The sequence below is a fragment of the Apodemus sylvaticus genome, chromosome 13 (genome assembly GCF_947179515.1).
Source record: "Apodemus sylvaticus chromosome 13, mApoSyl1.1, whole genome shotgun sequence".
Lineage (NCBI taxonomy): Eukaryota > Metazoa > Chordata > Mammalia > Rodentia > Muridae > Apodemus > Apodemus sylvaticus.
Window position 1 is genome coordinate 85,522,309 of NC_067484.1, and position 14,576 is coordinate 85,536,884.

At 38.8% G+C, this 14,576-nt stretch overlaps 1 protein-coding gene across 2 annotated transcripts in view; it reads left to right on the top strand.

Moving 5' to 3' along the window:
- The window catches only part of Dsc1 (desmocollin 1), a 28,362-nt gene extending 14,228 nt beyond the window's left edge, over positions 1-14,134 (top strand). The window contains exons 7-16 of one of the 2 annotated variants that reach the window (XM_052155618.1): positions 206-372; positions 1,753-1,887; positions 3,490-3,675; positions 4,594-4,853; positions 4,972-5,114; positions 10,068-10,280; positions 11,197-11,436; positions 12,094-12,218; positions 12,809-13,036; positions 13,937-14,134. In XM_052155618.1, the coding sequence (XP_052011578.1) occupies positions 206-372; positions 1,753-1,887; positions 3,490-3,675; positions 4,594-4,853; positions 4,972-5,114; positions 10,068-10,280; positions 11,197-11,436; positions 12,094-12,218; positions 12,809-13,036; positions 13,937-14,134 (1,895 nt within the window). Of the gene's footprint in view, positions 1-205; positions 373-1,752; positions 1,888-3,489; positions 3,676-4,593; positions 4,854-4,971; positions 5,115-10,067; positions 10,281-11,196; positions 11,437-12,093; positions 12,219-12,808; positions 13,037-13,807; positions 13,844-13,936 lie in introns of those variants that run through there. The other variant, XM_052155619.1, reaches the window with a different exon arrangement.
- Positions 14,135-14,576: the final 442 nt, after the last annotated feature.

The window sequence follows — 14,576 nt, forward strand, 5'->3', positions numbered from 1 at the left end:
CACAACTGCTCTGTGTGTGTGTGTGTGTGTATGTGTGTGTATGTGTGTGTGGTGTGTGTGTATATCTGTCTCTTGTATATGTGATGTCTATGTGTGTCTCTCTTTGTGTGGGCCTTGGCAATCTACTGCAATAATACCTCTATTTTATTTGTTTATAATTCAGTTATATTACCATTTAAATTTTGACAACATTGGCTTTAAACAGGAACTTCAGTGGGACAAGTGACTGCCATCGACAGAGATGAGCCAGGAACCCTACACACTCGTCTGAAGTACAGAATCTTACAACAGATCCCAGATCAGCCCAAGCACTTCTCCGTGCACCCAGACACAGGTGTGATCACTACCACCACACCTTTACTGGACAGAGAGGTAATGGACCCGTGCATTAATTAATTCATCAGCCACTGTGTTTAAGCTGGCAATTACTGCCAGGATGATTACAGTACAGCCGGCGTGCTTACTCCCTAATCTTTCTTCCCAAGCGCTGCCCAGGGACTCTCTGGAGACTTCTTTGCATCTGCAGAGATGCTGAGATAGTCCAAGGATAAGACAGGTCTGACTTGCTCTCATGGTGTTGATGTGAGGTCCTGATAACACTGCTTTAATTTACTTCATTTTCGCTTTTGAGAAAGTAAGTTTCATTGCATTGTATACCATTTGGTAAATTTATCAGAAAAACCAGAAGAGTCCCATTTGGTCCTTCCCCATTCCTGCACAGGTCCTCTGTGGTGGGTCTATTGTCTATTCACAGTTCTTCCTCCTTACCTCAGACAACCATTCACACAGAAACACACACACACACATGCACACGCACACTCGCACACACATACAGAGAGAGAGAGAAGAGAGAGAAGAGAGAGAGAGAAGAGAGAGAGAAAAGAGAAGAGAGAGAAGAGAAGAAGAAGAAGAAGAAGAAGAAGAAGAAGAAGAAGAAGAAGAAGAAGAAGAAGAAGAGAGAGGAGAGATTCTTTACTTACTTACAGTTTTACCTTTTCCAGAATGTCACAGTCTGAGCCCCACAGTCCGAAGCCTTTCCGTGCTGGCTGCTCTCTCCTGGTCATCTGACCTTCCCCCACGTCTTTTTATGGCTCATAGCTCATTCATTTACAGTAAACATTATTCTTCCATTGTCTGGATATCCGAGTCTATTGTCTCATTTCATGGCTAAAGAACCTTTGGGTTTTGCTTGAGTCTTTTTCAGTTATGAATAGGTAAGTTTAATTTTAATGTTAAAACGTGCTTCTGGGTCGTTGTTTGTTCCTGGATTTGACAGCACACTTTACCATGGCCGGAAAGGCGCAGTATGAGGTAGCTGTTCACACTTCACAGTCAGAATGCTGTGTCTCTGCGTTCTTTCTCCATTTCCCCTTTTATATAGTCTGCTATATACAGGATGGTGCTGTGCCTTAGTACCCAGGATGGTACTATCCACACTCAGGCTGAGTCCTCTCTCCTCAGGGAGACCCCTTGACATATCCTTTCGGGCATGCCCACGTGTGTCTCCTAGGTGATTCCCAATCTAGATGAGCTAACAATTGAAATTAGTTGCACTGTTTGTTCAATTTCTTGTTTTGTATTTGTATTTATGGTATTTTATTAAAAAAATATCAAGGACTTGGCATGCACTCTCATGTATACATTTTAAAAGTTTATTTGTAATATAACCACAACAGAGTATATATAATAACTGTCAGTAAGAGAAAATAGATGTATTTACCAATATACCTCCTTCCTTCCCTTCTTTTACAGAAATGTGATACTTACAAGCTAGTGATGGAGGTACGAGACATGGGGGGCCAGCCCTTTGGTCTCTTCACCACCGGAACAATCACAATCTCACTGGAGGATGAGAATGACAATTCACCATACTTCACTCAAACATTTGTGAGTAGACTTGTGTGCTTGTTGAACCAGGTTCCTTCATATTAAAAAAAAAATCTAGAATATGGCAGCTTCCTGAAAAGAGAAGTTTTGTTTTAAATAGTAATCACTTTAAAACAAGTAAGAAAAGTGTGATTTGTGTATGAAGAATAGCTGAGGTGCTGATTTAAGGAAGTGCCTTTGCTCGTGGCCACTGAAGAGTGCTTCTGTTCTGATGTACCTCATGTGTTCCATGTTTTCTTGGTTATTATTGTCAGTTTGGGGATTCTTTTAGATGTTGAAGAAGAAGCTTTCTCTCCAGTGCCCTGTGTATTTTAAGTTAAGAGGCAGAAGAAAAGATCAGCCTTCTATGTTCTGCTGGGGTCAGAGGGAAGTCCTGCCCGCAGCTCCTTCTGTGATACATAGGATATGATGAGAGTGCCAAGGAGTGATTGCTTTTCTGACTTTTAATGAGTAATTTTGCACTTTTTCATGAATCTATACCAGAGTTTTAGTTAGAGAATAAGAAATCTAATATAGTGATGGATAATTCATTGTCAAGAGCTCATTCATATACCTAGATCCTATCATTTTCATCTTACATCTTGTCTTAGTAAAGTTTTAATTGCTGTGAAGAGACACCATGACCACAGCAACTCTTATGCAGGAAAATATTTAATTGGGGCTGGCTTACAGTTCAGAGGTTTAGTCCAGTAGTTGTCACGGCAGGAAGCCTGAAGGCATGCAGGCAAACATGCTGATAGAAAAGTAGCTAAGAGTTCTACATCTTAATCCACAGGCACCAGAAAGAGCAGTTAGTCACTAGAACTGGACTGAACTTCTGAAACCTCGAAGCCCATCCCCACTGACACACTTCCTCTGAAAGGCCACACCCACTCTAAAAAGGCCACACATACTCCATCCAGGCCATATACACTCCAACAAGGCCACACCTCCTAAAAGTGCTCCTCCCTATAGATCTATGGGAGCCATTTTTATTCAAACCACCACACATTCTTTTAATCTTTTACTATCTTATGCTTCTATCTTTTTATTTCAAAGAGTCTATGATTTAATTTCTCAAGAAAAGAGAAAACTTTTCTCTTAAAATGTTTGCTTGTGAATCAAAGTAAATGAGACAGGATTACTGTGAAAACTGCTAATTCTGAACCGCTGTCATAGCTCAGTTGTCAAGCACTTGCCTTGTATCTTGAGGCCCCAGTTTCAATCCACAATCCTGTGAAAACAAACAAACAAACAATATATGTTCTCACTATAAGTATTATGTGACTAATACATTAGAATAATTTAATTAGTGTTTACTATGTTTAAAGAGGGGGGTACACCGGAAATATGATACAGGATCAGGGAAGAGACAAATCTGAGGTTGAAAAAGAGCAGGAAAAGCACCTCAGTGAACTTTAGCAGCTAAGAGATGGGTCACCTTTGGTGAATGGAAGAGATTTGAAAACAGGATAAGAAAGAAAGAAAGAAGTTAGCTGGACATGAAACTTTATAAATTCTTTTCTCAATTATGAGCATCTACTATTCCCTATTACATTCTTTAAATAGAAGTTTAAATATAAAAACTGTGGGCATATACTTAGAAAGTCACTTTTCCCTCAGTATACTACAGAAGTAGAGGAAAACAGAATTGATGTTGAGATTCTAAGAATGACGGTGCAAGACCAAGATTTGCCCAACACCCCCCACTCGAAGGCGGTATACACAATCCTTCAGGGGAACGAAAACGGGAACTTCAAAATCACAACAGATCCGAATACAAATGAAGGTGTCTTGTGTGTGGTCAAGGTATGTATGTACGATCGTAAAGCTATTCTTTACAGCATTCAAACATGTTCTTCAACATTGGTATAAAAATTATTTCTTTCTATGAACCCATCTCCGGGGTGTTAGAGGCAGTTAAAGGACACATGGGAGGGGGGGCCACTTGTCAGTGTTGTAGCCAGCTGATGTGTAATAATAAATACTAATGCTACACACACACACACACACACACACACACACACACACACACACACACACACACCACAGTAGTGCAGTAGGTGATGGTGATGGAATGGTGGACAGTGGCTTGCACAGACCCTTTCTAGTATTTCCCTCTTCCTAAGCAGAAACTCACATCAGACACACACTTCAGTCCTCTGCACGCGAGGCTAAGTAAGGCAGAGCAATGTTGAATCTGACAGTGGCCTCTGTGGGCAGCACGGAATGTCTCTCTGAATCCCTGTGTCCTTGTCCTGACGCCGGTCCCCTTTAATTCCCCAGGGGTAGTTCAAAGATTTCCAAAGAAGTTGTTTCTGATAAGATTCTCGTAAGATGTTTTTAATTTTGAAGCTGTCTATTCTTTCTTTTCCACGTTTGCTGGCCTTCTGTATTTCTTCCCTTTGCTTTTTCCTTTAAATTTAACTTGTTTCAGGAGTCTTACTGGGATTGACACAATCATACTGCATTCCTATTAGTGTTTAAAATCACAATACAAAGATGAAGGTGGGATCTTCCAAAACAAAAAAGTAGGAAAGAAAATGGTCAACCCTTAAAAATTGATTATTTTAACCATTTTAAGAAGATAATTGGTTTTTTTTGGTTAGCACTAGCTTTGGGCAACATTTTAAAACTAAGAATTGCATTTCCTGTCTATTAAGTCTTGGAATCATTAGTGTTCTGTATAACCACTTGGGGACTTATCAGTGTACGTTTATTAAACAGCCATTGAACTATGAAGTCAGCCGCCAAGTCACTCTGCAAATCGGTGTCCTTAACGAGGTCCAGTTCACCAATGCCGCCAACGCACAACCCCCAACAATGTGCACCACAACTGTCACTGTGAAAATTAAAGACACCGATGAGGGCCCTGAGTGCCAGCCGCCGGTCAAAGTCATTCAGAGCAAAGATGGACTGCCAGAGGGTCAGGAGCTCCTGGGCTACAAAGCCATAGACCCAGAGACAAGCAGTGGTGAAGGCTTGCGGTAATGCGCTTTCCTGAAAATCCCTGCCTCGTCCCTGAAGTGTGAACTTATTTTAAATTTAGGAAAGGTCTGTGTGTCTCCGCTTTGGTCATTCGATGTCTGCTTTCTGAAAACCTAGGTATAAGAAGGTAGGAGATGAAGATAACTGGTTTGAGATTAATGAAAGCACTGGAGACTTGAGAACTGTGAAAGTGCTAGACAGAGAGTCGAAGTTTGTGAAGAACAACCAGTACAATATTTCAGTAGTGGCGATGGATGCAGGTGAGTGCCAGTTTCTAAAAGTAAAACGTGAATAGAGAGTGTGTCTGTGTCTAGGTCAAATTTTAGTTCAGACACTGCTTCCTCTAAGGTACTAATTAGTAATCTACAACAATGTGTTCAGTATGATGTCTCGTTTCACTCAGAACGCCCATTTAGTCCCCTGTGCACCCCTCGGGCAGAGCCACAGCAGAGTAAATGACCGAAGTCTAATTCTGAGCACTGGCTTATTTATTCCTCCTGAGGGATATCATGATGCAGTATCTAGGAACTTCTTTTGTAAGTTGTCCTAGTGAAGGTCACTATTGCTATGATGAAACACCCGTGACAAAAGCAAGTTGTAGAGGAAAGGACTTATTTCATTCACAGTTCCCTTTGACAGTTCCTTATCAAAAGCAGTGAGGGAGGAACTCACATGGGGCAGGAACCTGGAGGTGAGAACAAACGCAGAGGCCACCCAGGAGTACTTGCTTATCAAGGCTTGCTCAGCCTGCTTTCTTACAAACCCAGGACCACTCCAGGGATGGCTCCACTCACCACGAGCTCCGCCCTCCCACGTCAATCACTAAGAAACTGTACTACAGGCTTTTCTACAGCCCAGTCTTAGGGAGACATTTTCTGAACTGGAATTTCCTCTTCTCAGATGGCTCTAGCTTGTGTCAAATTGACATAAAAGGAGCCAGGACACTTACCTTACAGGTCTTATATATATTTGTTTCTTGGTTTACTGTTTTTATAGGATCTTTGTATGTGCAAATGTGTGTCTGTGTGTCTATTTGTCTTTCTTGAGCTATTACTTTGGCTTCTTCTTTCCTGTTTATTTTGTCCTATTCTGTTTTGCTTGTATTATTATTGTTTTAGATGCCTGTTTGTTTCCTAAAGATCTCTATCTTTAAGGGTAAGGTATGGATTTAGGAGGGAGGGGAAGTAGGGAGGAATTGGAAGGATCTGGAGGAGAGGAAACAGTAATGAGAATTTATTATATGAAAAAATCTGTTTTCAGTTAAACAGCAATAACCACAAACTAGGTCTAGAACCTACTCTATAGAGTGTCTCCTTCAAATACTGTCAACTGTCAAGTGATGATCTTGAAAGTCTTGAAATAAACTTCTGCCTACTGGAACCATGTTAGGTAGTGTAAATAAGCGTATGCATGTAAGTGTGCTAGCAATGTTGGGTAGTGTGCACATGCACTATTATGCAACACACTAGATAAGTCTGTGCCCTAGAAAGAAATGAAATAAAAGTTAAAATGAGTAATAAAGTCTAAACAGAAGTTATACTTTGATTAAGTACTTACCCATATAAGACAAATCCTCATAGAAATAAAAAAAATATCTTGGGATTTTCAGACAGAACTAAATCTTTTGCCTATTTGATTAACTCAAGATTTCTGGTGTTTTTAGATGCATACGCTGAGCATGTAAATGTATTGCCAGACAGTAGCATAGGCTTTTTCTACACATTTCTTGAATTTGTTCAAATTAATAATATATAATGATTGCCCAGATATTATTTGCTGTATAGCCTATTTTAGCTACAATGTTTTTAATGTTTTTTTAAATTATATAGCAGTATGTGTACATGTATATGTCTGTGGATGTGTACATGTGTATGTCTGTGGATAGGTGTGTACATGTGTATGTCTGTGGATAGGTGTGTGCATGTGAGTGCAGGTGACCAAAAGGCCTTAGGAGTTGCAGGTGGTGTGAGCTACCTGATACGGATGCTGGGACCTAAACTCAGATCCTCTGGAAGAGAAGTGCATATTCTTCACCACTGAGCCTTCTCTCTGGTCCTTTGGTTGGTTTTAAAGCCAGAGCTGTAGTTACTGAAAGAGAGACAAAAGGTTAACTGATTAAGATGCCAGCTACTTCCTGTTTATGCAGACAGGCAAGCTGACTCATGCCCACTCTGCCCATTAAGGCTTTTCTCACCTCTCAGTCCCGCGGCCTTTGAGATGGAAATATCAGGTTTCATATTCTCTTCATGACCATGGAAATGAGGAGTCACGAGATGAGGTCTGGTCTTTCTAATAACGAGAGCTTTACTGCCTTATAGTCTAAGCATTAAAGAACCATCTTATCAGCTAAAATCATCTAGCTTTCAAAATCTGAGCTACCTCTTAATATGAATGTCATTACCAAGTAAACTGCATGCATATTACCTTTCTCTGTGATCCACACCTCAAATATACATTTGTTTTATAGAGTTATTTTACTATAAGTTCCAAAACTCTGCAGAATAACAGGTTGGGGGGATATTAGCTGAGAAACATATTGACTTAATATAGTTCACAATTATGGGTGATGTGGGTTTTTTTTTTTAAAGTTTGCTATTCCTATAAGTAAAAATGAAATCTAAACGGCTTACACATATAATTATGATGTGAAACAGGGCTCTGTTCTCTATCTACTTACTTTTAGATGTTTAAATTCCAAGCACAGGACCATGGAAAAGAGGAGGCACAAGATGAGGATTTGGTCCTTCTAATAATGAAAGCTTTACTGCCTTATATCCTAAGAAAAGAGTCAATGGTATAAATTTTATTTTTTTTTACCAGTAGAGAATGTTTAGATGTCTCTACACAGTGAGAGAGTTTAGAAGCTTTCAGGATAAAGCACAAGGAGGGAAGACTATAGAAATCCTGGCACTAGATGAAAGGAAAAATAAATTCTTCTTTAGAGAGGAGGAAATTACAGAGAGCAAAATAAAAGAATAGAACTTTGTTGCTTAAGACTGACAGATCCTGAGGGTAAGCATAGTAGGGTTTATATAGAAGAGCAAAGCTTAGGAAAAACAATGTCCTAGACATACATAACCTAGATGTGCTCTAGAAAAGATGAAGATTTGACAACTGTTTATGAGAAAATTATACGGTAATCATGTATTTATATATTAGAGATTATATAATATATATATATATATATATATATATATATATATATATATATATGAACTTGTTTTGGTGCTCAAAGGTATTCCTAAATGATAATTTAGGAAGTCCTAATGACTCCTTAGAATCTAGCTTATGTCCCTGTGTTTCTCCTGTTCCTCACTCTTGTCTGTCAGGCTGATCTCTCTGCTGTCTGTCTAGAGGACACTGTTTTATGCGCCTTGCTCCTAGAATATGAGAACAGCAACATTCCTCTAGCTGTACCCTGAAGCACGTGTCCCTTAAATTATTCAAATGAAAAGCAGTGACAGCTTCTGTGATTGTTCTCTGATAGTCTTTCTTCGATTAGTATTACTGCCATTTAAGCATTATTATACACTGGAAATAATATAATAATTATCACATATGCTACATTGCTACTCTGAAAGTGTGCCAAGTGTGCCTTCACTTGCTCTTGTTCATGTTTTTTTTTCTTCTAAACTGGTTAAGAGATCAAATTCCCCCTACCCCCCACTCCCCGACCCCTCCGGAAACTGTCCCTTTATCAAGCATGAAGATGAAAATGTGGTACCTATCTGTTTAAGGCAGATTTTAAAAAGTTCTCTCTCTCTCTCTCTCTCTCTCTCTCTCTCTCTCTCTGTGTGTGTGTGTGTGTGTGTGTGTATGGGTGTATATGTGCACGCACACATTAGATCCCCTGGAGCTAGAGTTGCAGGCAGAGCCCGGGTGATCTAAGGCTTTCACAGAGACCCTGATGAAATGACAAAGGACACCTAGTTGTGTGTCCTTGCCCAAGGACAGGCTTGGCAAGATCCAGTCTATGGCTGGGGTTAGGGTCTCAAAGGAGTTAAGATTTCAGTTCCTAACAACTTCTTCTCCTCCTCACCCCCACCAGAGAGACTGCAGGTATCAGTCCCAAGGCCTCCGTGTACACCATTTCTGACCCTCGAGGTATTCTATGCTCAGTGCGTGCTTTATTAGCCTCCTGCTGAATTTGTCCCATTTCTCCCCTAACAACTGTTTGTAAGATCCTCACTTCTTAATAGACTTGCTTGGCATAGCACATTGCTTGTGCAATAGCTCCTGACCCCAGATTTCCCGTCTCCTCTAACTTTTCTTCTGGTCTTCTCCTTTAGGACCCTTTCACTGAAGAATGACCCATTTGTCCATGTCACCTGACATGAATGTTAATATCTAAACTGTGGTTCTGGGCAAGAGTAGCAAGTACTCCTCCCCAAGAAGTCCCAGCTAATGTGTCATGGTTAGACTTGTTCCTCTGTGGTTTAAGAAGCACATAAATCTCCAGGTTCAGGCTGTGAGCTTAGCTACTAAGGCTTTTACAACTTTGATGTGTACTTGGTACTTAGAACAATTGAGCTCAAACCTTATGAAATACCTACTTAGTTTTAGCTTCTGGAAGAAGTCTTAAAACTATCACTGAGTGACTATCATATCAAAGTGGTAAGCATTTTCTTATTTGAGTCCAAAGGTAACACACACAGTGTGGGGAGCTAATGGGCATAGACCGACTTGAGAAGAAACAGCATGGAATCGTTCTAATAACGAAGAGCTCTATTCATTCAGGGTGACTTACAATAATAGTGAGCTTTTGGATGTGGAAAACAGTAATGACAGCTACTCAAGTTAGAAGCTCTTTCTAGAAAGGCTATAGATTTAGATTTTAGTTGTCGCATTTATTTCTTAGCTCTGTGGCTGGTACTCCCCACTCACTGACACTTACGAATCAACTAAACAGGTCATTCAAAGCAAGCTGTTGATCTAGAGAAAGCATGGAGCCGTCTCTTCGTGATTTTCCACCATTTCCCATAAATGGAAAATCAGGCTTTGGTGTCTTGGAAAATTTTCCAAGAGTTTATTGTCAACTGTTTTGACTAATACACTTCCAAGTAATGTGAAGCATCTCCTGTTCAATTTTTATCAGCATGTTTCAAACAGAATCTTATAGGGAAAGCATTAAATGATAAATATTAGTTAAATGTAGGCTTAAGCGAATCTCAATTTCCTTTGCTATCAGAATAACCTATTTTTATTTATCCTAGCTGGCCGATCTTGCACAGGAACACTGGTCGTTCTTCTGGAAGACTTTAATGATCACCCACCACAGATTGACAAGGATGTGACCATTTGTCAACAGGAAAAGGATTTTGCTATTTTAGAACCTGTAGATCTAGATGGGCCAGATAATGGTCCACCTTTTCAGTTCTTTCTGGATAATTCTTCCAGCAAACTTTGGACTCTAGAATCACAGGATGGTAAGTACTTATACTAAATATTGTAAGCAATCCCAGTTCAAGATTGCTGAAGGCCTTTGCCTTTACCTTGGTTAATCATAATAAATACAGATGCACTATAGAAGTTATTCATCTTAGAAAAATAATAGTCCTTTAATGTTTATTTTTTCTTTGTTATCTATCATCTACCTACCATATGTCTATAATTTAATCTCTATACCTATCTATCATCTATTTGTTTTGCAATTATCTACCTAATATCTATCAATTATCAATTGAGAAAGATATGACCATTTGTCAGCACAGGTGGATAAAATTATCTACCTACATATGCATGTGTCTATCTGTGTACCAATCATCTATTATATAGAGATAAATAGATAGATACTCATACATATATATATGTATATATGTGTACCTAATACATATATACACATACATACATATGTATTATGTATGTGTGTGTGTGTGTATTAAACTTAGATTTTTGCTCTAAACCAATTTTAAATCACTGGAATAAAACTTTAGCTATAGATAAGTCTTCTTTCTTTGTTTCTTTCTTGCTTGCTTGGTTTTTATTTTTATTTTTTTGAGACAGGGTCTCTCTACATAGCCTTAGCTCCCCCAGAACTAACTGTATAAACTGACTGGGCCTCAAGTTCACAGAGACCTATCTGCCTGTGCCTCCTGAGTGCAGAGATTAAAGACATGCAGCGCCATGCCCAGTCTGGAGATCAGTCTACCTTTAATTTAAAATAATTTCAACCCTTTCTCTACTCTTCTGAAACATAAAACCATTTTTAAGAAAGAAAATGAATCATTACAGTTTTTCTTTCAGATTAATTCCTTGAACTAAGTAAATAAGTAACCAAGTAAGAACAATGTTGTTTTTGAAATGTTGTATTAATACATACTCTCTCTACCCTTTTCCCTTCAGGTAAAAGTGCCATTCTTCGTCAACGACACAATCTTAATTATAACTATTATTCTGTGCCAATCCAAATAAAAGACAGGCATGGTTTTTCTGCAAAACACGTATTATCAGTGCGAGTGTGCGACTGTACCATTCCATCAGAATGTAGAATGGGTGTCAAGGAGGAGAGGGATGCTAAACCAAATGTAATCCTTGGGAAATGGGCCATCCTCGCTATGGTCCTGGGATCTGCATTGCTACTGTGTAAGTATCATGATCTAAAGTGTTGTGAAATTCTTACGTGTTAATTTCCTGGAGTAAACAACTTTTACAAACAAGTTTATTTTACTTCAGTTTCAGAGGCCTTAGCCCATAACTAGCAGGCTCTGTTGTATTGCATCCAGTGACTAGTAGCATGAAACTAAGCAACCTACTTATGGCAGTGAGAGAAAAAAGAGGTTAGGGTTGTCCCCAAGGAAGCAACTTCCTTCTATTAAGGCCCATCCTTTGAAAATCCCACCACTTCTCAATAGCACTCAGAGGTAGGGACCAAAACTTTAACACCTGGACCATCTGGGACAGTTTATCAAAGCTATCACAGTCTAGAAAAATATACTGCAGTTCTTTATATTAAGGATATGTTTAATTGTTGGCACATGTGCCTTTCAAAAATCTCGTACCTCTTATGTAAGTGGGGATCTGAATCAGCACTAACAGCAGATTAAATCCATTTAGGTAAGTTTCAGAGGTCATGTTTAACTCCTCAGAAGTTAACCATGAGACAAGATTTTTGAAAAGCCGTACAGACATTTTAAAATTTGTTATTCTCAATTTTTTAAAAATTTTGTTATTGTCAAATTGTTTTAATATCTTCCAGAATGTGAAAAATTATTTTACTTTGCTTTCTAATTTTTGCTTTAGGCATTTTGTTTACGTGCTTCTGTGTGACTACTACCAAGAGAACTGTCAAGAAATGCTTCCCAGATGACGTAGCCCAGCAGAATTTAATTGTATCTAATACTGAAGGACCAGGAGAAGAAGTGACGGTAAATCTGAATTAAAGTCCCACTAATTACATGGTGACTCAAAGAATGTAATTGATTACTCCATAGTAATAGTAAGGCCCAATAATTATTGACCCATACTGCACCAAGCAGAAATTGAAGTTCCCTGCATATTATAATGCATTGCCCATTTGTATTGGCTTTAAGAGCAACTCAAACAATAAAAACACATTCTCTCTGTTTTATAGGCTAGATAAGATCGGAGACCATATTTCCCTTGAAGGCCCTGAGAAGCGATAGCTCTTTTCAGTTTTTGTCCCTTGGCTTGTGGCCGCATAAAGTGATTCTCATAGTATTGTCTCTCTGAAATTCCTTTTTGTAAGAACATTGGCCATATTAGGTGAAAAACTAACTTCTTTGAGACTTACATGATTGATCTACAATGATCCTGGGGTTAGGACCTCAACATATGAATTCCTAGGAGGCAGAGTTTGACCCAGAATATCTATGATATAATTCTTAGCATTATTCTGATTTTACATGTGAAGAACAGAGGCTCAGCAAGTGACTTGGATGTGGTAAGAAAAAGTTGGTTTCTATGCCATTGATTCATTTTCTGATTCTATCTTTAGGAGGCAAATATTAGACTCCCCTCACAGACAGCCAACATCTGTGATGCAAGCACGTCTGTTGGGACTCTTGGTGGCCAAGGAATCAAAACCCAGCAAAGTTTTGAGATGGTCAAAGGAGGCTACCCCTTGGAGTCCAACAAAGGAAGTGGAGGGGTGGTAGGAGCCGCAGACACTGGCCGATATGCTTACACAGACTGGCAAACTTTCACTCAACCTCGGCTTGGCGAAGTAAGTGCCCAAGTCTTCAGGTGCCCACTATGTGCAATCCTAAGATGATTTGTAAACCAGGGTTTCCCCATGTACCCCTTTTCAATATACACCTGGATCACACCTTTTCATCTCCTGTACAAGGATAGGCACTGATGTAAGGAACACACTCAGAGTTTAACATGAAAAATGTAATTTGTGAGATTTTAGGACGCATTTATGTGTATGTATATTAAAAGACTGATGTCATTTTCACTTAATATTATCAGAAAAAGCATCTTCAGTAAATAATTAAATATAGTATAATAAATAGATCATAAATTGCCACTATTGTGCCAGTGTGCTGTAGTTCTACATGTAGTTAAGAAATCTTGCCAACCTCAATCAACCAAGATTGGTAAGATTTAATCTTAGATTCTACTGTGTATGTTTTCCTTGCTTATTTCATATTGCTCAGACTGATGTGAGTCAAATGCTAGATAATCACAGCTATATAACATGAACATATTACACATGTTATATATAACATTAATGTATTAGACCATCATAACTATTTACAGTATAAACACAGGAACCACAGCCTATACTGGTTCTTTCCCACATATACCAAGAAGCCATTGAGGTAAATTTCAACTAAAACACCTTATATTCACGTGAGAAGTTGTAAGTTATTTATGTGATATATGCATAGCATTAGTTCTTATAAATGTGTTCACTCTGAGCATTTATTTATTTGCTATATTTTAAGAATGAATATAATATAGACCAATCATGTGCATTTTTTATATGTAGGAATCCATTAGAGGACACACTCTGATTAAAAATTAAACAGTAAAAGGTAAATCCAAGATATCATTTTTATGCTAGTCGGTTTAGGTGTCTTTTAAAAGTCATAATAAACTGTGCTCTTTCTCCATGCAGAAGGTGTATTTGTGTGGGCAAGCTGAGGAACACAAGCATTGTGAAGACTACGTTCGCTCCTATAACTATGAAGGCAAAGGCTCTATGGCTGGCTCTGTGGGCTGCTGCAGTGATCGGCCGGAGGAAGAAGGGCTAGAGTTTTTAGATCACTTGGAACCAAAATTCAGGACATTAGCAAAGACATGTGTGAAGAAATAAGGTGCTGGTTAATAGAGTGACATGTGGAAATGGATACAGAGGTATCACTGGATGTAAGAGGATAGCAGATTGCAGTAGCAACTTTGGGTATGAAAAGAAGCTAAAGTCATTTGTAGATAAGGGTGCTTTACCAGCCGTGCTTTCCAAACTCTCCTTGTCTCCAGAGCTTCCCTGATGTCTAGACAGGACATTGTCACTGCTGCTTTTCTTTCTGTGCATGTATGTATTGCCCCTTCAGGACTGAACTGCCTGTGCCACTAACATTTTGGTGATGTTTGAAACTTTTGCATGCTATGCAAGACTCCATGGATGGAGTTGGGTATTGTGGAAGCTTAAAATATGAGTTTGCATTGTGTATATACAAATTAAATATTTTTTTCAAGGACATGAGAAGAATTCTTCTAAAATATTTTTAGTGCCAAGATATTGTTTTCCTTTTCCC